Here is a 22,670-nt window from a genome sequence, read left to right on the forward strand (position 1 = left end):
CACTAAGTAAACACTACACTTTCATTACTCGGTAAATCCCATTAAGCTCAATGAAAATTGTATGCTCGATAGATACTGCTAGGCTACACACCCACTCAGTAGCTTCATGAATGCTCGATATGAACTGCTTGACTGCACACTTACTCGGTAGCTTCAGGAATGCTTGGTATGAAATACTTAAGTGATGAACCTACAAGGTAACCACTGAATGCTCAGTATACACTGTAGACTGAGTGATGAACTCGATAATCATTCAAAATTGAGTAAGTGTTGTCACTAATGACAAATACAATATAATGCCAACAATCTCCTCCTTTGGCATTAGTGACAAAACACTTATAAGCCAAAACATATGTACATAACCTAACTCAATGAATTTTAGTTTTTCAAAATTGATCTTTGTAGAACTATTGCATATACATTTCTATGTACCTTCTTGATGACTTATAATGTATATACAAAGATACTTGTGTACACATGCTAACCCTAATGAGTGTTAACTCCCCCTTTCACTTATAGTGATAACTCTCCTCATTTATTAATCTGAATCTCTCCCCCTTTTTGACAATAATGCCAAAGGACTACATATATACAGTTTATATGACTACACCAAAGTGAGATAGAAATTCTTGATGTACCTTAAGGATGGTGGCAAAAGTATTATCCGAAGTCTGCTGCAAAATTTGACAGGTGGAGAGAGCAATTTGAAATTCTACTGATAATTGGATCATGTGAACAACCACTAAGAAGTTCTAATCTTGGACCAATGTTTTGCAATGAGCAATATGTTTATGCATTGTGTCCATGATAGGAAGGATCATGTTATGGATGTCTATGAGTGTAGACTGGATCCTTGCTTCCTCTCTCAATAGTTCTGCCTGTACATCTGCTAAATATCTGATTTTGGTGTGATGGGAGGTTGTGGAGGAGAAGTCCACCTTTAACTTGGATGCACTTGATTGCATATCAATGTTAATCTTATTTAGCTTATCCTTTATTTCTTTAGTAAAACCAGAAACATCACAAAGTTTGTCAAAAAGTGATGTTGCATTATTAAAAGAATTTTCAAAATTACCCAAAATTGTTGACAATTCAACTTTCTTGATTGCTATCTTTTGAGCAATATGCTCTAGCATCTTATTATCAAATTTTCTTTCAGCTTTTTCAATTAGTTTCTCTTGTCCGGAAGAATCTTCATTAAATTTCTATACTACCTCTTCTAACTAAATCAAAATGTGTTGAGTAGAATCTACTTCAACACCTATAGCATCTATAATTATATCCTTGGCATTCTCAATTATTCTGTTTTCCTTATCCCTTTCTGATCTTAAATGTTTTTGTGTAGCTTTCATCTTTATGAGTTAACTGGCTAACCTCATCTCTTCAATGGTAGCATTGTCATAGTCAATCTTTGGAATCACTATTTCTGTGTCTAAGTCAATGTCTTCTCCAATTTCCCTTCCAGTGATCAGAAGTTTTAATGGATGCTTTTGTTTGACTTCTATGATTACTAGTTTTACCTTAGGAACAGACACATTAGTGGAGATAGAAGGGCTAGCAGTGAAAACTGGGATAGGACTCGAGGATTGAATGCCAATAGAAGTGCTAACTGGATAAAAAACTAAAACACTTCCCAAAAATTGTATCACACTTGGTAGAGTACCCATAGCAATATCTAAGCTGATTGGAGTTGTTGAGGATACAGATATTGCTAGCGAAAAAAAAAACTGTAGAATTTACTAGAATTGATGAAAACAAAATTGTAGAACTTACTGGTACACTCATTATTGATGAAGGAGCTAAGGAGGCTGACTCGATGGCTAAAGAGGTGACAGAAAACTTGGTAGATGAAGTGCTTGGCACTTCTGTTTCAGATACTTGGAGCTGGGAGGTGGCTGGTGAAGATTGGGCTGTGGTAGTGACTGTTGTGCTCAAAATTTCACTTACAGAAGCTGTCTCCATAGTAGATTTAACTATCTTTGGTGGAGAGTGAGGAAAGGATGCAATAACTTTTGCTACAATTTTTACTGGATCTTCTTCATCTTTTTCTTCCTCATGTGCTTCTTCCTCCTTGTCTTCTTCCTCTTTTACTTCCATTAGTGCATGTAGCTCTCCTGGAGTAACTGTGATGGATGGAGTGCTATCAAAATCATCATTGTCACTGCTATCATCATCCTTGATTTCAACAGGATCATCACTAGGCTTTTGCAGATGATAGATGTTCTTCCACATGTTTGTTGCATCTCTTACAACATGTTCAATGTCCTTAATTAAAATCAAACATGTGTGAAATCTAATCATCATTTTACCTTCATTGTTCTTTATTGTTGCCTTTATTTCTGCTTCAGTAAGACTCAATAGAAGATTCTTTAGGGATTGCTCATATATGTCCTTGACTTTTTGGGTGGCTCACTCCCATCTTGGTTGCAATCTCTCCAACAACTCTTTGGAGATTTGAGGGGCAAGATGTTCTAGGGAGTATTTCCATTTTCCCATCTTATTGAGTACCAGTTCCTCAATCTGCATTTTCTCTACATTAGTCCTTGTTTCAAATTTCAATGCTTTGAAATTTGTAATGCCAACTCCCTCTTCCAATTGTTTTAGCCTTTCCTCAAATGTGAGTGGAGGCCTAACAAGTACAGTTTCCTTCTTGCCTTGTCTGGTTCTTCTAGAGAATACTGCAGTAGGCTTCTTCTTAGGTTTGGTGATAATCACCTTCCCTTTCTTCCTTGGCAGTTCCTCTTCTTTTTAAGATTCAAGTTCTTCACCTTCTTCTTCTTCTTCTTCATCCTCACCTTTTCCTTCAGTAAGCATAAGAGGGTCGATTGTAGTTTTCAACTTTGCTATCTTTCTCTTGCCTTTGCTTATGGCCTAGGGTAGCTTGATTTCAAGCTTAATTCTAGTCTTGGCTTCATCATAACTTCCAAAGGCAGGAAGCTTAGGATCTACAGGTTCATTTACTAGTACTTCAATAATGTCCCTAGCTTCATCAATATTAACCTCATAAGGAAGAGGTTTCACCCATGCAACTCGGGGTCTGACTGTCTGAATGTATACCTTATCACAGTCAACCATGAAGCATACATCATCTTTGTAATCTTCAACCAGTTTGGGTGGAATTTAGAACCTATTGTTCATTCTTTCCTTGAAATCTTCAAAATAATTATCCATAACTTTTTCAAAGTTTTCACCCATGTCAGCAATAAACTCATTAATCTGATATAAAATTGGAATATCTTTTGTCCATACAACTGAGCCCTTTGATGGAAAGAATTTTTGAATATAGAAAAATAAACAAATTAATAGGGAACCAAATTTACGGGGATTATTCTTTGTAGTCCTTATGTTGTCCATGTTCTTGTTCAATTGTTTGAACAACAATTTTGACAGGTCAAATTCAAGATTTTTCTTCACAATTTTGAATGCCAAATCAACAGCCTCACAGGGCACACTATTCAAATGACTGGAGCTATAAATTTTGTGGGCAATGACCTGAATGCCAAACCTTAATTCAACATCACATACAATGTTGACCTCCAAACCTCTACTATCCCATTCAGTTAGGGTTTTCTTCTGTAACTCCTCCTGACCTAGAGTTTTAGTAGATTTGGCTTTACTTAGCATGGGGAGACTAGTAATCTTAAGAATCATCTTCTTGGTGATCAACACTGGCTGCTCTACCCATAGTTTCCCATTGTGAACACGACTGAGTATGTACCTAATCCACTTAATTTGGAAACTTCTTGGCATATGCAAGATATGAGTTAACCCTTTAGTCTCTCGATGCTTATGCTCGAGTTTCAAAGAACCATCAACACTCATTTCTCCTAGGGCATTGTCCATCTCTAGGTTTCCAATCTCTTGAACATAACATTTGAAATTTGCACGAATGTCATTTATGAGAAGTACCTTTGGTGGATTTTGTGATTGAGCTCCATTAGGGTCGAGTGATTTTGCAATTGCTGGAACTAACTTGAAATTAGGTGCTTTCCATTCCACACCTTTAACTAGCATTTCTGAACCTATTTTTGCCTTGGTGCTACTGCTACTCCCGGATGCCATCATTGCTCGGTAGGTTGAAGAAATTTTTGAACAAATTCTCCGATTGAAAATCGCTTGAAATCACTTGGAATTTACTTTGGAATTGCTGGAGATTTCTTAGCTCTATAATCATGGTGAAGAATGAAATCAAATTCTGCTCTTTTGACAAAATTTTTTCCATAAATGCTTGGTACGAAGGTAGTTGAGATGACATAGTGCTTGAATCAATAGGTTGTCATTCACTTGCTCAGTAGAAGCTTACAACTCAGTGATCAAATTAAACTTGTGTTGCTCCCGACCTAGCTCAGCAAGGTCTTCAACTGACTTTCCTCAATAGATGCAACTCAGTGGAAGATACACTTTCTTTGATCCTTGTGTATCTGGAATACTGATTTGATCATTTTGCTTTCTTTTATTTTGGAACTGCTTGAGATATCACTAGAGGATGTAGTTCCATATCCTTGTTTATGGATCTAACTGAAGATGGTGGAGTCACCCACCTCTTGAGTGACATTGCCATCATTTGAACTATCTTTCTTGGTAGATTTAGGAATCCACTGTTGCCTCATCTGCTTTTGAATGTTTTCAGCTTTAGCTTTCTTTTCATCTTCAACTCTTCCTATGTTGATAAGTAGGAGATAATTTCCATAGGAAGTCAAATTGTGATATTGCTATTAGGATTCAACTGTGTGATTTTGAGTCAAACTCATTGACCCATGTTTCATGAAACATGGGTCAATGAGTTTGACTCAAAATCACACAATTGAATCCTAATAGCAATATCATAATCTCCCTATGTTCATGCAATTTTTAGCTATATGATCGAGTTCTATACATGTATAGCACCTTACAGTAGTGACCTTCTTCCTTAGGTGATGTCTTGCACAGTTTATACCAATATGTCCATATTCTCCACAATAATGACATCTGCACTAGGTATTGTAGTCCCATCCAAATATTGCTTTAACAAGTTGTTCTGCTGGATTGAATGATTTGGATCTGCATTGGAATGCCTTGTGACCATGCTTCTTGCATTTGTGACAATTTCTTCCAAATTTTGGTTTCTCCTTGCATTCATTAGCTTTATGAACATGTTGACTGCAATTGTAGCATTTACCTTTTAATTTACCTTTTCCATTGCTCCAACACTTGTTTGATGTGTGACCTAACTTACCACAGTGATTGCAAGTAGGTCTTTAATTCCTTTGGGCACCTTGTTTGGAGGTTTCACCTTCTTCCTTATAACCAAGACTAGCTTTACCTTTTTGTCTATGAAGATTATGCTCACTTTGTTGATTTAATTGAGTCATGTCTGCTTGAGATTTCATCATTCTCTCATTGATTTGTTTTTCAACATTTAGGTCATTTTCCAAACTTTCATTGATTTGTCTTTCAGATCTTAAGTCACTTTGTAAGCTTTTATTGATTTGTCTTTCAATGATTAAATCATTCCTCAAGCTTCCATTTTCAGATCTCAGATTAATAATTTCTTCATTTGCATTAGATAGTTGATCTATAAGATCTTCATGTTGAAGGGATTGATTATTTCTTGTCTCTAAGTCTTCATTTTCCTTGTTTCTCCATTCCAAAACTTCACATAGCCTGATTGATTGAATTTCTTGTTCTCTTTTAAGCTTTCTTACTTCTTCCTGCAGAGAGCCATTCTTTGCTAGGAGTTTCTTGATTGCCTTATTAGCTTCATCTGAACTACTTGATGGTAAAAGGTCTTCAATCTTTTCTTCAACATATTGATGGTCATTCATTTGCCTTGCAAGTTCCTTCCTTCTCTTCAAGGATTGAGAAAGATGCTTATTTGCTTCTTTGAGTTGAGCCATAGCCATTTCTAGATCTAGCTTTTCATTTTCAATAGCTTTGTCAAGTTTGAATATCTCCATTGTCCTTGATCTTTGCTCAAGATATCAAACTTTATCCTAAGAACCACAATGCTTTGATACCAATTGTTGGAAATATTCAAGATATGATAGGTTACTGAGAGGGGAGGGGTGAATCAGTAACTTATCATATCTTGAATATTTCCAACACTTGGATCCAACGAAAACCTTTAGCTAGTCTGACTTTGGGATCTCAGTCTTGTCCACAGCCATCGTGGTACCCTCCAAAGAGTGGAGGCCCAAACAGGCACAATCATTAGGAACATCACATGGTTTTGTCATGTTAGGATTCACCATAGAATGCAGCCCCTAGGCATTGTGGGATTTAGTGGAAAGGACTAGTTTGAGATCTAAGCACACATGTACTAGCTCTAATGGAGGGGGAAATGGTGGGGGGGATCCATCCCCCGATGCCTGTGAAGGAATGAACCAAATTCGTAGACCGTATTAGGCATGAAAATTGCAGAACTCACAATTAGTTGGTTGTTGAGTGCTATCCACATTCTACTACATCTCTTTGTTACAAACTATTCACAATAATTTAAACATACTTATAAATTGTATTTGAAAAATATACACCAAATAAACCAATTATTCAATTACAATCATTGAAAATAAAATTAATCCTACCTATTTTTGCAAAATTTTGTAATTCTAATTTATTTCAAATACAAACCACAACTAATTTTAATTATTTTGAAATCTTTGAAAATATCTATATGTTCCTATTATTATATTATCAAACTTAAATGTAAACTATTTACCTTACTCCTACCACACTATATGTGTAAATCAATACATTCTAATCTTTAAAATAACTATAACTTACATAAATCCAACATATACTCTATTTACAAATAGATCCTATCCATGTTTATCTATACCTTCCATAGATCCAAAAATACACCTTATCCGTAACCTATTTTAATTTATTTTATTCACACTCTTATGCTTTATATAGGACATTTTAGTTTGAATTGATATGTATGCCAACTACTCTATTATATTATATCTTCCCTCTTCATTCATCAACATCAGAATAAATATCTGATTATTTATGGGGACTCAAATGTATAGTTATATCCATCAATCAATCTATATTTCATAATCGAAATCACTTTTGCATCTGAATCAATGGTTCACTATTTTAAGAAAACTTTATGTTTTAGTAATGCCCTTGTTCTAATTCTCTCTATGAATTCTTCTTCTTGCATATGTTGATCTGTAATTGTAATTTCAATCCACCCATAAAAAAACACTAAGGGCCAGTTTGGTAGCTAGTATTAGAATGGAATTGGCATTCGAAATTCTAAAAAAAATTTAATCCATTGTTTGAGTCCGCACAATCGAAATTGGAATTGGAAAAAAGTGGAATCCGGTATCCCCATTTGACCCCCAAAACAAGGATTTCAAATTCCTTCAAAATACTTGTTATTTGGAATTCCCATTTTTTGAAAATGAGGATTTCAACTAAAGTAAAATTTAATTGGGTTTGACTTTCAAATGCCCATTTGGGTGCACTTTTTTTGCACTAAGTTTTGAAATTTATTTTTTTTAAATGGGGGAGAAATTTTCCTCTATTACTTGCTTATATATTTTCCACTATTAAGTAATTTATCATGCTTTTTTCGCCTAATCCACCTCAATAGTTATTGCAAAAAAGTTTGGTGAAATAACTTTTTTACATACATTGTTTCTCAGTTAAATGAATCGTATGCAGGACAAAAACAATCTACTCTGTTGATTTTTTTTGGTGTAAAAGTGTTTCCAAGTAAGATTTCGTAAAATTTTAATATAAACATTTAGACTTTGCACCTGTGAGTTTGAATGTTGTAATGATCAAATTTTTTATTCGATCTCTACAAATATATATATTTTTAATGGGATGTTTCTGACTCTTATTTCATCAATTCTTGTGATTCGGATTTATTCAATGAGACTTGAACAATATACATATTTCATATCAGTAAGTATGTGAATTATAATCAATGATATTTTTTTTTTATAGAGCAAGAGTCATAAACATTTTAGTATCCATTAGTACAATCTCGTCCTCGTCCGTTATGATAATGTTTACTTTCAACATGACTTAATCATTTTATACTTTTTAAAAATGTTTGGACTTCAACAAACCAAATAAGTATTGAATTTTTTTGCATGATGATAATGCTACAGCTGGATGATAATATTTTGCATGTTATTTTGGCTAGTATTCCAATTCCACAATGTGCAACCAAACGGAGGAAATCTGTATTCTCACAATGAATTCTTGGTCAACCAAACAATCCTAAATTGGATTCCCTAATCATAATCTAGATTCCAAGTTCCAGAATCCCAAAGCCAGCATTCCGAATGCCAATGCTTAATTTATATCCCAGCAACCAAACAGACCCTAAAGTAAAATGAATAAATTTTTCGGAGGACGTGATTGTAAATCCATAAAAATCAATCTGCATTTAAACAACGCATATTTATTTATAATTATATGCCACCCTATATTACAAACAGTTACGTTCTGATATTTAGATGCGTTGCATCACTGATGCTTCAAACGTTTTTATACACGAATAATTTTCCACACTAATGACTGAAAAGAAAACATTTGTAGAATCGATGATTCCGCTTTATTTGTGGATATATTTGGCCTTCACTTAGAAGTTGTGTCGAAGAGTGAAGTCATGGACGGCATAACTTGAGGAGCTCTTTTCCGCACAAATTTCCTCATACCATTCTCTGCATATCTCTCTCCTTCTTCCCAATTCTCTGGCACTTCAATGCGACGGTTTTCTTTTGAAATTCTGTCCACATAAATTTATGTTAAAATCTTCCTCACATAATTGAAAACAGCTAACTTATAGTTTTACTATTTCCTTACACACTCAAGCATTCTATAATTGAAACTTACATGTAAATAATATACAGTTGAATTACAAAATAGTATATATATATATAAGTAGGAAGAAGTCAAGTTAATTATTATTATTATTTATTAAGTTTAAATAGATTTGAATCTAAGACCTCCCTAATAATTTTTATTTCTATCGTGGTGAAATTAAAGAAGGAATACCTGACATCAGGATTTGTTAACAAATTCCGAACCAATTGAAATGCGCACATACTAACAGCTACACTTGTGGCTGCTATCAATGGATATACCTACATATATGCCACACATAAGACTTTTAAAACTTATTAAATTTAAACTTAAAATTTAGGCAACACAAATCATTGAAGAATAAATTAATGTTCATTAAAGAGAAAAGTGGCTCACCTCTGGTTTGATCCAGCGCCCCATGATTGATTTTGATTTTGATGAAAAAAAAGGCACCACAGATTATATGTGGGCTGTTGAGAATGTAATGGAATTTATGTGGAATTCGGCGTCCCTCCTCCAATTTATGGATGAATGTGGGGATTTGAAACGATGGGCTAAACCAGAAAAGGCCGTTGGATTCAGTGGATCATCTTCCACAAGTTCAGGATAGTTTTAACTATTGACTACAAAATAAGAACGTCAACTGAGTGATCTTTTTTGACTTGGCTTCGTTCTCTTTGTAAGATAGGTGGTTTGCGTTTTCGTGGTGCCTAAACCATGGGCATATATAAATTTGTGGCTCCTTTTTCTATTCAAAATATCTTACTAGAATATTGAATTTGGATAAGGCTGAGTAAATTGTTATGTATAATTGAATTTATTTTAAAATAAATTTACGATTAATTATTTATTTGTTCAAATTCAAAGTATAATAGATATAAATACAGAAAATACGAAGATAAAAAATTTAGATAAATTTTTTATAGACTGTTATAATTAAAATGATTATTTTATTTTCCTAGTACAAATAAATAATTAAATAATCATCCATTATAGTATTTGAAAAAGAAAATTTATTTTATTTGAGGGTAGATTGTCCACATTTTAATTTGCGATCATGTGTTATGATTTCATTGGATTTCTTTTCTGCAATTGTTAGTTGTTTGCTTCTTTTTTTGGCTGGTTTTTCATGGGCTAATTTATGCTTGGGGTCTTCTCTTTCTCCTTTAATGTGTTTTTAATGTGTTAGTGTTAATAATTCCACGGTTGGATTAGTTTAGTCTTGATGGTGATCCTCCAATTTTGATGGTACAGTGTAATTTACTCCTGTCAAAAGTGGTTTCAATTTGTATAAATCATGGATAATGTAATCATTATTATCAATGAGAAAGACTACAATTTAGAGCAACTTTTTTTCTTTCTTGTTCAATTCCACAATTTTTTTTTTTTTTCTTTTAGCTAGATCCTAAAGCTGTAGAAATTTTTAGAAATTTTTACATGGTATCAGAGTTTAAGAGTTGGAAGATGAATTTTTTTTTGCAGGTACAAAAGATCTAGGGTTTAAGAGTTGGAAGAAGTTTTTTTTTTGCAGGTACAAAAAATTGAGCTTTTAAGAATGTTTTTCTTATGTCAATTCAATTATTTTAAACAGAAGCCACCAATGCTGCTTAGACCCACACACAAAGGCTTGCATTAAAATGTCACAGCATCAAAAGTTGGACCTAATTCTACATCAAAGATAGGTCAAGATCATGCTCTCTTCACATGGATCTTGTCATTCTTTTCTCTCTAGTGACACACTTCTTCTGTGGATCTGTCATGTCTTTTAATGTGAATGCTTCTTTTGCTTCCATAGTTGATCAGATTAATAAACAATTGACACCTATGTTTTCAATTATCATCTTATTCTTGCATGGTTGAGTAGTGTCATTAGGATCACTCGTATAGAATAATGTGACAGTTGTATCCTTGAATGATAGATGTTTTGCCTCTATTTTTCATCTATACTTTATTTGAGGGAGCTATGCAAATTATTGTCTATCGTATCTTCAATTTGATTCATAGATGTTTTCCCTTCATTTTCCATATGTTTATTGTTCTAGTAGTGTCATTGGGGGCACTCGTGCAAACTCATTATGATCATCATCTCAATTCAAAGAAGGTTCTTCATTCAACACTATGGCAGTTATCATTTGATAGATATCTATAGTTTTTTTTGTCACAAAACACCTTATTTCCTCTTTTCTTGTATTGTTTCTATTCTCCCTAGTTGGAATTAAGGGGGGGTGTTAGTGTTAATAATTCCAATAGCTAGATTAGTTTAGTTGATGGTGATCCTCTAGTTTAAACAGTGGCCTTTACCAAACTAATGTTGTTAATTAAATAGTCTCTTGTTAACTGCTCATGAATGACTAGTGATAATTTCAATTCCACAATTATTATTTCTTTTCTTTTAGCTATATCATAAAGGTTTAGACATTTAAAATCTAATGAGGGGATTGATACTAATTCTGTGGTTTAGTGATTTTTTTACAACATGGATAATGTGATAATGTTCATATTTTTATAAGTTTGTGGGTCTATATATATAACCATATTTGGGAGTTGGAGAGTTTTGGTATAAGTGAAGAGCTCCCATCCTGATATTATTTATCATATTTATCTTTTTGTGAAAATATAGAGCTCTCATTATAAACATTCTATAATGATTGTCCTTGAGTAAATTTTATGCATTCCCATAGCATGAAGGAGAAAGACGTAGTTGTAGCAATGTGGAAATTGATCTTAGTACAATCTTTTTTAGATTCTATGAAGACTAGTTTAAGAAGTATATATTTAATTTAGTAGTTAGCTTATGATGCTCTCTTTTTTAGATATTGTATATTTCATTCTTATGAACATCTTCAAAGAAACTTTCAAAAATTAAAATTATATGACATTCATCTTCACTTAGATATATTTATGAAGAAAACTAATGTAAAAGCAAAGTAGAAAGAAATGACTTAAATTGATTTATCTTAATTAAGTCTTTTTATACACAAATGAATGATATATGTTTAGAAAAGAAGTTACAAAAGAATTATTTTAAATTGCATTTTAATATTTTAAACATATCTTATGATCTTGATTTCACTTAGATTGAAAATACACTTTCTAATCAATATTTGATACTTGATCAAACTATGATGTTGTTTCTACCAAAAGCTTGTGCTTTGTATAAATAATATCTAAAAAGAGGACTTTTCTTTTTTTGAAGAGATCTATGAATCACTTGGACATTATGAAATTTGTAAACATTTACGTAGTTCTAGTTTTGATGATCATTTTATTTATAAATTCTTCATAGTATATGATGCCAAAACTCTTTATGGTATTGGTACTAAAATGGAACTAAGGATATTTTCTATGAAAAAAATTAATACTTCATTGTGACTCCAATTAAAAAGGAAAATATTCTCTAAAGTAAAGAAGGAAACTTATCAAGAAATAATTTAACCTTAATTTATTCATACTTTATATTCTCAAATTGTTTAATCAATAATTCTACCATTGTATACAAGGGATCTAGGCAATGATCTTATTAGGATTCATAAGCTTAATATTATTTTCTTAAGAAATGTTGACTACTATGTTCTAGAAAGACAGTCAATATTAATATCTTTGGTGGATAGCTTTTTTTATTCAATCAATCTTATTTTCTTGTTTAATGCATTTGTTTCTATAGATTATAACAAAGATATTATTGGTAATAAATTAGTTTGTTGCCTATTATTTTCTTACTATATATTTTAATACAATTCTTAATTTTCATAAGAAAGTTAAAGGTTTAAGTTGGTTATATTTTTCTTTTATCTTTTTTTAAGAAGATTATGATTTTCTAAATTTGATTGATATTTGACTAAATAATTGTCTCGTTATTTAAGATAAATTAGAATAAATGTTTTAAATTATATATATGAATATCTTGATAAATTTTGATTTTTCAAACCCTACTAAAAAGAATTCTCAAATAATATTTGAAGGGTTTAAATCCATAAATTATGAAGCCATTTTCACCTCACTAGATGCCAAAGTTATCTTCAATTCCATGTATTAGAGAAGTGCCATGTATTATGAAGGTTAGATGTTATAATTTGGTAGTATGGTGGTTTGAAAGAAAGGCCCAATTAGTGCACTGCAATGTATTATTAATAAATATTGAGTAATGTTGTCTTCTAAATTAGACACTTTGGTAATTTTGTTCGTTTAAAATTAAAATATAAGAACATTATATGATTTTTTTGATGAAAAGTTTAGAAATAATAAAAAAGGAGATCAAAATTTTGTTGGGTAGCTATGTTAAATAAATTAGTAATGATATCTTACATTTATCACCCCTTTTCAATAAATTCATCCTTTTTATTTTATGAAATCAGTTTTTTATATATTTTGAATTGAAATAATACAATATATTCAATATATTATTTAACATAAGCTTAAACTAAAGTCTATAATTGTAAAAACTAATTAATTAATTAATTTTTATTCTTCTTTAAAAAAGTAGGGATTGTTTGGATTCTTTGATATCAGTTAAGTACAAAGATTTTTTTAAAATGGGTTATTTAATAATCTATTATATATTATATATAATATGTTCTATGTCTAAGGCTTAAGATTATGTATGTGTTTTTCTTTATTATTGAGTTGTGTTAGATTCTTTTATAATATTGACTTGTTATCAAGATATATGAAAGAAAGTGGAAATCTTCAACACTCATCTCAATTAAACTTAGAAAATCAATACAAAATTCCCATCTATATTCATTAAGGCTTGTAGGACATGAAGACTTGTAATGTCATCCTACAATTAGGAGTGAGAAACTAAATTATTGATAATATCAAGGTAAAAATCTAATAGTAGTAATCAATTCATAAAATTAAATGTAGAATGTGCATCATCATGTTTCAAAGGAAATATGCTATACAAGAAATGTGATTCTATATATGTATGATCATTATTAAATTGTCATTCTTTTATAAAGAAATATAGTAAGTATATGTTTAGTTGTTTAATAGAATAATAAAATTAATATATTTATAAATCTTAAAATGACATTAATTATAAATTATGTATATTTTAATGTATTTTCTGTTTTCTTAATGTTACTAGATAGTTGTTTTTAGTACATTATCCCATTTCCAATGTTGCTAGATAATTGTTTGTAAGGTGTTAATACTGATTATTTAGAAGAAATTTATTTAATACTATATTTCTTTATCAACAACCTTCACCACTAACATATATATTTTTTCATAAATATAAACCATATATACAAACAAACATTTTTAAAAATCAATTAAAAATGATCTTCTATACAAGACAGCATTTCCCAAGTGCAAAAGCACTTTCATTCTTTTTTCGTAAAATTAAAAAATCTTCATTATTGAAGTACATCACACATACTTTGCAAAACCGATCAAGCATTGTTTATTGGTTGAAAAAATGGTATAAAAATCTCATAACACTGCTGTAAATATATAGTCCCAGTGCCATTCGCCGTTCACTTGGAAGTGTTATTGAAAAACGAGTTGATGGAAGGCATAATTTCAGGGGATTTCTCTCGCACATACTTTCTCACACCATGCTCTGCATATCTTTTCCCCTCTTCCCAATTCTCTGGTACATCAACGCGCCTATTTTCTTTTGAAATTCTGCATTTACAAACACACAGATCAATTCTGTTAAAACCTCTCAAGCCAAATCGAAAACCTTGCTAAATTTCTTTACAATTTTTCATTCCCATTCTGCAGATAGATCAATCTGTTAAATCATTTTGTTACTTTAGATGTTCATAATAAACAAACCCTAAATCTTTCCATGACAAAATAAACACCGGATCTCATTCTTCTTCCTTGTCAGAGAATAAAACATATAAAATTCTACATCAAGAAAAGCAAAAGCGAAAACTTTGAATCGAGAGTAGAATAAACCTGACATCTGGATTTGTGATCAAGTTCCGAACCAATTGAAAAACACACATACTGACAGCTACGCCTGTGGCTGCAAACAGCGGATAAACCTGCCGAAAATATCCATGAAACCCTTAAGCATCATGAGCATATATCAACAAATAAAGAAATCAATGGAACTTTCGAGTCAATGAACAAAACCTCTGGTTTTATCCAGCGCCCCATTGCAAAATTAATCAAAAAGTATAAATCACACCACGGATTGAAGAGATAAAATGTAGTTTTGTAATTTTCTGGCTTACAATAAATATATTTAGGGTTGCTGAGAGATTTGAAACGATGGGCTAAATAAACCAGAAAGGCCGTTTCATGAATCGGTGGGCTCAAAACGGTTGTTTAACGATAGTTTTAATTGTCAAATAAAAATAATTAACCGTGATTTTGTTTGTTTGACTGGATTTATAGTCGTTTGTTAAATTAAATTGGGCTGTTTCAGTTTTCCGGGGGCCCAATCCGTGGGCATATTCATAATCAGGGAGCTACATTCAAAATTTTAGTTTCTATTTAAATCTTATCGGCTAATGTTTGAATTTTTGTTGGAATTTGTAAAGAGTGGAAGTGGAGGAGTATAATTAAAATTAAAATTAAAGATATAGAATTGTCTTTAGATAAAGATGATTTTCTTATTCTTTCATTTACTTCATAGCTTGGCAAGTTTATTGAGCTTATCTATGAAGACTTCAACCCCACGATTAAAAGTTTTTATGGTTTGTTTGAGGTGTCAACCATATCATGTTAATCTTAGAGGAAGCATTTATTTAGACCACTATTATGTTTATAAATTAAATTTATTGATATTAAGATAAATTTGTTAGCTTTATTAATGTAGAGATATTTGATATTTAATTATGTTCAAAGGTCTGATTAAGGAGTAAACGTATTTGGTGAAAGAAGAATTATTTTAAATGAAGTCTTTTTTTCAAAAAAAAAATGAATATATCAAAAACAAAATATTTATAAAATAAAGTAAAGATTTTATTTTTTCTATGGAATGTGTAAAATAGTTCTATAATAAATTAAAGATATCCAATTTTTAAATATTAATCATATTAAAAAATAATCTAAATTTCACATTTATTTTTTCAAAAGATTAACATCTAAATTGTTTATTATTTAAGTATTACTAATGTAGATTATATTTTAGACAGTTTTAAAATTTAATTTAATTTAATTTTGAAGGAGGGAGAGTCTTTCTAGTACCATGCTATTAATCATAGTTTAAGTGAAATTCTATTGTAGTTGTAATCTTGGTTAAAAGATAATTGTGGCTAGCACTTATAAAATGGAGAGGGAGAGGATCAATAGTTTACACTCACCTTCAAGACTTAGAAATTTTTTTGGGTCATGTGATATGATTATATATCATATTGCTAGTGTTTAGGGAGTTCAATAAAATAATATAGGTTTATGACTACTTATAGCACGTTGCTTTGCAATGGGTATGTCAAAGATGTTTGGAAGGTTAATTAGGGGAAAATATGGTCTATCATTTATAAAAACATGTGTAGTATATGAAGTTCATTGATAGGTCATCATGTGCCAAAAGGTGTTAGCAAAAAAGTGATAACTCAATCATATTATGTTTGCAATATGTGTGTGTGTGTGTGTGAGAGAGAGAGAGAGAGGTGGAGCAGGGCGGGGGGGGGGGGGGAGGGGTTGGTGGAGTGGGGTTCAGAGGGGTGAAATGTGTATATATATTTGAGAGAGTAGATGTATTTAGAGATGTGAAAAGAGGGAGTGATGAGAGGGAGGAAAAGAGAGCTTGCACTGGATATGTCAAAGATGTTTGGAAGGTTAATAAGGGGAAAATACATGATCTATTACTTCTACAAATATGTGTAGTACATGAAGTTGGTTGATAGGTCATCATGTACAAAAATGTGTTAACTTGTTCATATTATGGTTTGTAATATGATAATATGAGATGTATGTATATGTATATGTGCATATATATATGCAATGTGCATTTATATTTGAGAGAGTAGATGTATTTAGAGATGACATGAAAAGAGGGTATTCCAAACATCTCTCAATATAACCCAAGTTAGGTTAGAAAAAATCCAAATAGATGAAGGGACGCTAATACTAAACCCAAATTATATCAAGGAAGTATGCAAGCAAGTCCTCTATCATGCAATTTAAATTGATTTAAGATATGCAATGTAAATATGAAAGTGAACTAATTGATTTAATGACAAGTGTAAGATAGATCTAGGTGCCAAATATATCCAATCAGCCCATTTAAAATTGAGAATATGCCTTTTCGTTTAGAAAACTATGGATCTACGCTTGTGATAGAACTTTTGACAATGAACATGCACAATAACGATAGAAAATCCAGAAACCCTATTTTTCTCAAACCTCCAAGAATAGATTGGCTTGGTGGTTAAGTATCCAGACTCTTTATGGGAATATGGATATGTTCCCAAGATACAATAGCAAAGTCAACCCAACTTATTTAAAAAGGTCTCAGCAAGTAGTTTTTGAATCTACAACCACAATTCTAATATTTTGCTCTTGCATATAGTTAAACTTGATTTTCATTTTGGTCGGATGAGGGATTGTCTTGGTCAATCCCTAGATTAATGCATTTACCTTTAAATTGAGATGTAAAACATGAAAGGAAGTAAGAAAAATGTAAATATTCACCATGCTTGAAGAAACCCTTTTCAATAAGGATTTTCCAATGCTCATGTGTTGTCAACATTGAATTCACAATGAAGGATGTAGGGAATCTCCAAAAATACAATACATCTACCAAAAACATGTCATGGAGGCATGGATGTAAATGTGTATCAATGAAGAAGATGATGAATGCATCAATCTAGATCTCCTCCCTCAATGGCCAACAAAATGCTAGATCTTGAAGAGGAAATAGTCACAAAGGATCCTTGAATCTTGAATACCTTGAATGTTTGATGAGAATACGTGTGTTTGAGTGCTTTAGAATGCCTTGAAATGCTTGGTTGTAAAATTTATGTATTTTTATATTTATTTATATCTCATAATGTGAAAATGGGGTGTTTGGGATTCCTTTTATACTAGTTGTAAGGCACAAAAATAAAGAAAGTTGACCAAGCCACCCAATTTTTAAATTTGTAACCCCAAGGCTAAACATGTCCTAAGACTTGAATTCCCTAACGAATAGGTTGACCTAGTTCACCCTATTATGAAACAGTTCAACCTAATCTAGGGTTGACTTAAAAGAATCTAACCCTAAGGTCTCAAAAACTACACAGATGAAAATGATAGAGATGGGATAGAATAGGAGAAAGAGATGATTACACAAATCCATCCATGGTCTATAACATCACTAAAGGATCAACACACATTCACATTAATTGTTTGGATTCCCCTATCAAATTATTAATAGTTCAAGGGACTTGTTCTTTTGGATCTCTCTTTCGATTACTAAAATCTAGGAGGTTGGTCCTTTCTTTTGATCCCTCTTTGGATTACTAGAAGTTTGGGAGGCCTAGTCATTATTTTTAATCCTTCGTTGGACTAGTTATAGTTTGGGAAACTTGATCTTGTTTTCGATCCCTTACACACACACACACATCTTTATGTCTAGGTCAGTTTTTATTCTTCTTTTTGGATATGGAGTTCCCTTGAGAAAGAATCCTTTCAAGGGATTGACTAGTAGGCCACACACACTTGCTAGAAAGTTCAATCCATCTTTGTAGACCGTTTAATTCCATATTTTATTGTAGCATGCCTTTCCTTTTGTGTAGTTCACAATAAGGAACACAAACATTATTGGGAAAGTTGACTACAATTTTTTTCTTGTCAACGACATCTCTCTTTTTTATGATTTTGGACATGATGAAAACTCAAGTCTATTGGGAGCTTAATGGTATCTTCATCTCTTTAGTCATGATGAGATTATCTTTTTCTTTTGATCTACTTTATTGTGACTTTAAGGAAACTCATACTCTTGCTAAAGTGGGGGTTGAAAAGGTCAATTTTAAAATAGAAGAACCCATCATTTAAGACCTTTATCTCTCATTTGAATCCATTGGCGAAGAAGAGGTAAGAATAAAGATGTTTGATGGACTATTCAGAACTATTCAACATGTTAGGCATGTACCTAGTTTAAATAAAAATCTTATTTTACTTGGAGAGTTTGATAAACAAGATTTTTAGTTTAGTGATAAGAATAGTTGTTTGAAATTAATAAAGGGATTTTTTAGTGTACTTAAGGGTGAAAAAGTTGGCAATCTATATAGGTTGGTTGGTAAAATTGACATTGGAAAGGTTGTAGTAAATAATGTAGAGATGGACTCATTAACAACCTAGCATCAAAGGCTAGGCCATATGGGTGAATGAGGTATCAAGTCTTCCTGGTGCTAAATTCAATTATTTGAGTTTTTTTTTTAATTTCTTGTTTGGAAAGAAAGATAGACCAAGTTTTTTTACAAGTACCACTAAAAGCAAAGATGTTTTAGATATAATTCATTCATATACTTGGGAATCTCTTGTAACATCTATTGGAGGATCATCACTTTTTTTATAAAATGATTATTCCTGTAAGGTGTGGATATATCTTCTCAAGAATAAATTTGAGTGTTATCTTGTTTCAAGAGGTTTTGGGATTTGGTAGGGAATAAAAAAGTTAAGACAATTAAATGTTTGAGAATAGATAATGGAGGTGAGCTTTGTTCATTATAATTTAACCAATTTGTATTGAATGTGGAATTCCAAGACAATTGACAGTTGTTAGGACATCACAACAAAATATGTTGTTGAATGCATGAATTGTACAATTATGAAGTGAGTTAGATGTATGTGAAGCATTGCTAGTTTGGAGCAGATTTTTTAGGGTGAGGATATTAACACAACTGGTTTCTTGATCAATAGATCTCCCACTATTTCTCTTGAAAATAAAATCCCTGAAGAACTATAGAAAGGCAAGCTAGTTGACTACTCATTTCTTCATATTTTTGGTTCTAATGCTTATGTTCATATCCCTAAAGAGAGTAGAAATAAGTTGGACAAGAAGTTCAAAAAATATATTTTTCTTGGTTATGTAGAAGGTACAAAGGGGCACAATTTGTATGATACTGCTACCCACAAGATTATTGTTAGTCAAGATGTATTATTTAATGAGAAGGGAAAAAAAAGGAGATAAAGGAAAATAGAGTTTTGAAGTTATTCTAGTAGAGGTGGAAAATCATATTGTCATTCCTAATGAAGAAGATCATCCAGTTGAACAAAAACCAAAAGAGCCATAGGGTGAAGTATCAGCCATTGTAAGAATATCTAGTAGATCTTTTAAAGCACCTAAAAGATACTCTCCTTGTAATTATGCTTATGCACTAGTAAATGATGTTGGTGAACCCAGTTCATAGAAAGAGGCTTGTGAATCATAATGTGTAGATAAATGGAGAGTTTCTATTGAAGAGGAAATAGAATCTCTTCATAAAAAAGGGACATGGGAGCTTGTTCCAATACCTAAAAGAAGAATAGTTATTGGGAACAAGTGGGTTTTCAAGTTGAAAATAGATTTAAACGAAAAATTAGAGAGATACAAACTTGGTTGGTGGCCAAGGGGTTTGCTTAGAAATCTGGTATAGATTTACAGGAAAACATTTCACCAATTGAACATTTGTGTACTATCAAAGTTGTAGTAGCTCTTGTTGGTAGTATTAATTTAGATTTAGAATTTTTAGATGCTAAAACAACTTTCTTGCATGGTGATCTCTCTAAGGAGATTTATATGCAACAGTCAGAAGGTTTTAAGGAAAAAGGCAAGGAGAGTCTTGTTTGTAGATTGCAAAAATTATTTTATGGTTTAAAATAGGTGCCAAAATGTTGGTACAAGAAGTTTTCTTCCTTCATGATGAGTATAGGGTTTAGTAGATGTGAAATTGATCATTGTACCTATTTTCAAAACTATGATGATGATAATTTTATCATTCTATTTTTTTATGTAGATTATATGTTGCTTGTAGGTCCAAGTTAGGTAAAATCATCCATTTAAAAAATCAACTAGCTAGGGGGTTTGACATGAAGGAATTAGGAAGTGCAAAAAATATTCTTGGAATGAGGATACATAGGGATAGAAATAATAGGAAATTTTGGTTGTCACAAAAGACTTATGTGTAGAAAGTTCTACAATGCTTGAATATGTAGAATGTACAACCAATTAGTACTCCATTTCTTGTTTAAATTAACTTTTCTTCATAATAGTTCCCTAGCAAAGAAGCATAAAAAATAGAGATGTCTCATCAACTGTACTCATCAGCAGGTGGACATCTTATGTTCATCATGGTATGTACCAGGTCTGACATTATGCAAGCAGTAGGAGTTGTTAGTCATTACATGATGAATCCTAGGATTGATCACTAGACAACTATGAAGTGAGTTCTTAGATATCTAAGAGGCACTTCAAATTTTGTTATTTTATATAGCAGGACAAGTCTTCAATAGATGGGTTTGTAGATGCAAATTTTGGTGCTAACAAAGATAAGAGAAAGTATACAATAAGTTATGTTTTCTCTTTAGCTAGAGGTGTTTTTAGTTGGGTTCTTAAGTTGTAGATAGTGGTGGCATTGTCAATAATAGAAAAAGAGTATATGGAAATAATATAGGCTAGCAATGAAGTGATATAGCTTCATAGGATTTTGGGTGAGTTACAAGTAAAATAGGACAAAATGGTTTTACATTTTCATAGTCAAAGTGCTATGCATCTAGCATATAACTCAACCTATCATTCTAGACTAAACAAAATTGATATTCAATATCACTTTATTTGTAAAGTGGTGGAAGGAGGACATATCTCTTTCGCCAAGATTCACATAAATGTTAACTCTAAAATTATTATGATAGAGACTATAGGTAGAGAGAAGTTCAATTGTTGTATAACTTCTCTTGGTCTATAGATTACGTGATAATAGGTAGCAATAGTTATGATCTCTTGGTTGAGGAATTTCACAAGTTTGTAATTTAACTTCAAGTGGGAGAACATTGGAATGTGAAGTCATCATATTCATCATCTAGTTATGATTGAGTCATCAAAAAGGGTTGACATCCTACCGAAGTTGCAAATTTTTTGGAGACTTACTATAATTAGAAAGTTTGTATGAGTCAACTTACTGTAAATAGTAATTCATTTTGGTGACTTGCCTAAATTAGTAATTTCAACAAGTGTATTACATGTAGTTGTACGAGTCGTGCTTATTAAATTTATTACTTTATTAAATTTGATAAAGTGGTCTATATTTCAAACTCTACAAGTTGGTTTTTATATGCAATTTGAGGCTGTTATTGTTCATACATTTTTTGAAATTTCTAAAACTATGAAAATTCCTGAGAAATAAAGTTAATAGGTTGCCTCATGGTTTTTTACTAGTATATTTTTATGAGGTTTTTCCACATAAATATTGTTTTATGTGATTTTACTCAATTCTGCAATTTTCCACGCTATTGCATTTTTTATTGCACCTTATTCCAAGATTCTAACTTCCTACCACTTTCTCTTGCCCAATCAAGTGATTGCAATCATGACATCATGTCTAGATCTAAAAAATGGTAACATGAATTTGCGTGCCTTGTACCCATTGTTTCACTTTCCTAAGCATTATGTTTTTTCAACTGATGTTTACCTACTCTACACAAAAATGTCTCCTCAGAAATTATCTAGAAAAAAAATATTGTTTAATAAAACCCTCTAATTTTGAAGATTTTCACGCATTGGAACCCTACGATTTAAATAAATTGAGAAGAAGATACATATTAGAAAAAAAAAAATGATTTTGTTCTATTAGGGTTAATAAAGCAGTTTCCTTCTCAATTATTTATTCCTTGTATCTAGTTTTCTTGCCTCTTCTTGTTCTTTCACTGTTATCCCACCCTATAACAAGTTCTTGTATTTTCCTACCTTGTTTTCTTTTATAACTACCTCTCATAAT

The 22,670-nt window shown here is 31.6% G+C and overlaps 2 protein-coding genes across 2 annotated transcripts; both read right to left on the reverse strand.

The window, feature by feature from the left end:
- Positions 1–8,361: 8,361 nt before the first annotated feature.
- On the reverse strand, positions 8,362–9,349 carry LOC149542501 (uncharacterized). The gene is made up of 3 exons (XM_089796209.1): positions 9,205–9,349; positions 9,001–9,089; positions 8,362–8,731 (listed from the first exon to the last, which is right to left on the reverse strand). Exons 1-3 carry the CDS (start codon positions 9,226–9,228, stop codon positions 8,581–8,583), a joined length of 264 nt encoding a protein of 87 aa, XP_089652335.1. The 5' UTR covers positions 9,229–9,349; the 3' UTR covers positions 8,362–8,580.
- Positions 9,350–14,113: 4,764 nt separating this feature from the next.
- LOC149542502 (uncharacterized) lies at positions 14,114–15,093 on the reverse strand. The gene is made up of 3 exons (XM_089796210.1): positions 14,899–15,093; positions 14,719–14,807; positions 14,114–14,439 (listed from the first exon to the last, which is right to left on the reverse strand). The coding sequence occupies exons 1-3, from the start codon at positions 14,920–14,922 to the stop codon at positions 14,289–14,291; spliced, it is 264 nt and encodes an 87-aa protein (XP_089652336.1). The 5' UTR covers positions 14,923–15,093; the 3' UTR covers positions 14,114–14,288.
- Positions 15,094–22,670: the final 7,577 nt, after the last annotated feature.

Source organism: Cupressus sempervirens, chromosome 8, assembly GCF_028749045.1.
Source record: "Cupressus sempervirens isolate cs-2001-9-10 chromosome 8, ASM2874904v1, whole genome shotgun sequence".
NCBI lineage: Eukaryota > Viridiplantae > Streptophyta > Pinopsida > Cupressales > Cupressaceae > Cupressus > Cupressus sempervirens.

What these genes read in the sequence shown, in the direction of transcription:
- LOC149542502 (XM_089796210.1), bottom strand. Translation starts at nt 14,922, where the DNA reads ATGGGGCGCTGGATAAAACCAGAG. An exon ending in GGCGCTGGATAAAACCAGAG is followed by an intron (nt 14,808 to 14,898) that starts GTTTTGTTCATT and finishes TATTTTCGGCAG; the next exon opens with GTTTATCCGCTGTTTGCAGC. An exon ending in ATCACAAATCCAGATGTCAG is followed by an intron (nt 14,440 to 14,718) that starts GTTTATTCTACT and finishes TTGTAAATGCAG; the next exon opens with AATTTCAAAAGAAAATAGGC.
- LOC149542501 (XM_089796209.1), bottom strand. Translation starts at nt 9,228, where the DNA reads ATGGGGCGCTGGATCAAACCAGAG. An exon ending in GGCGCTGGATCAAACCAGAG is followed by an intron (nt 9,090 to 9,204) that starts GTGAGCCACTTT and finishes GCATATATGTAG; the next exon opens with GTATATCCATTGATAGCAGC. An exon ending in TTAACAAATCCTGATGTCAG is followed by an intron (nt 8,732 to 9,000) that starts GTATTCCTTCTT and finishes TTATGTGGACAG; the next exon opens with AATTTCAAAAGAAAACCGTC.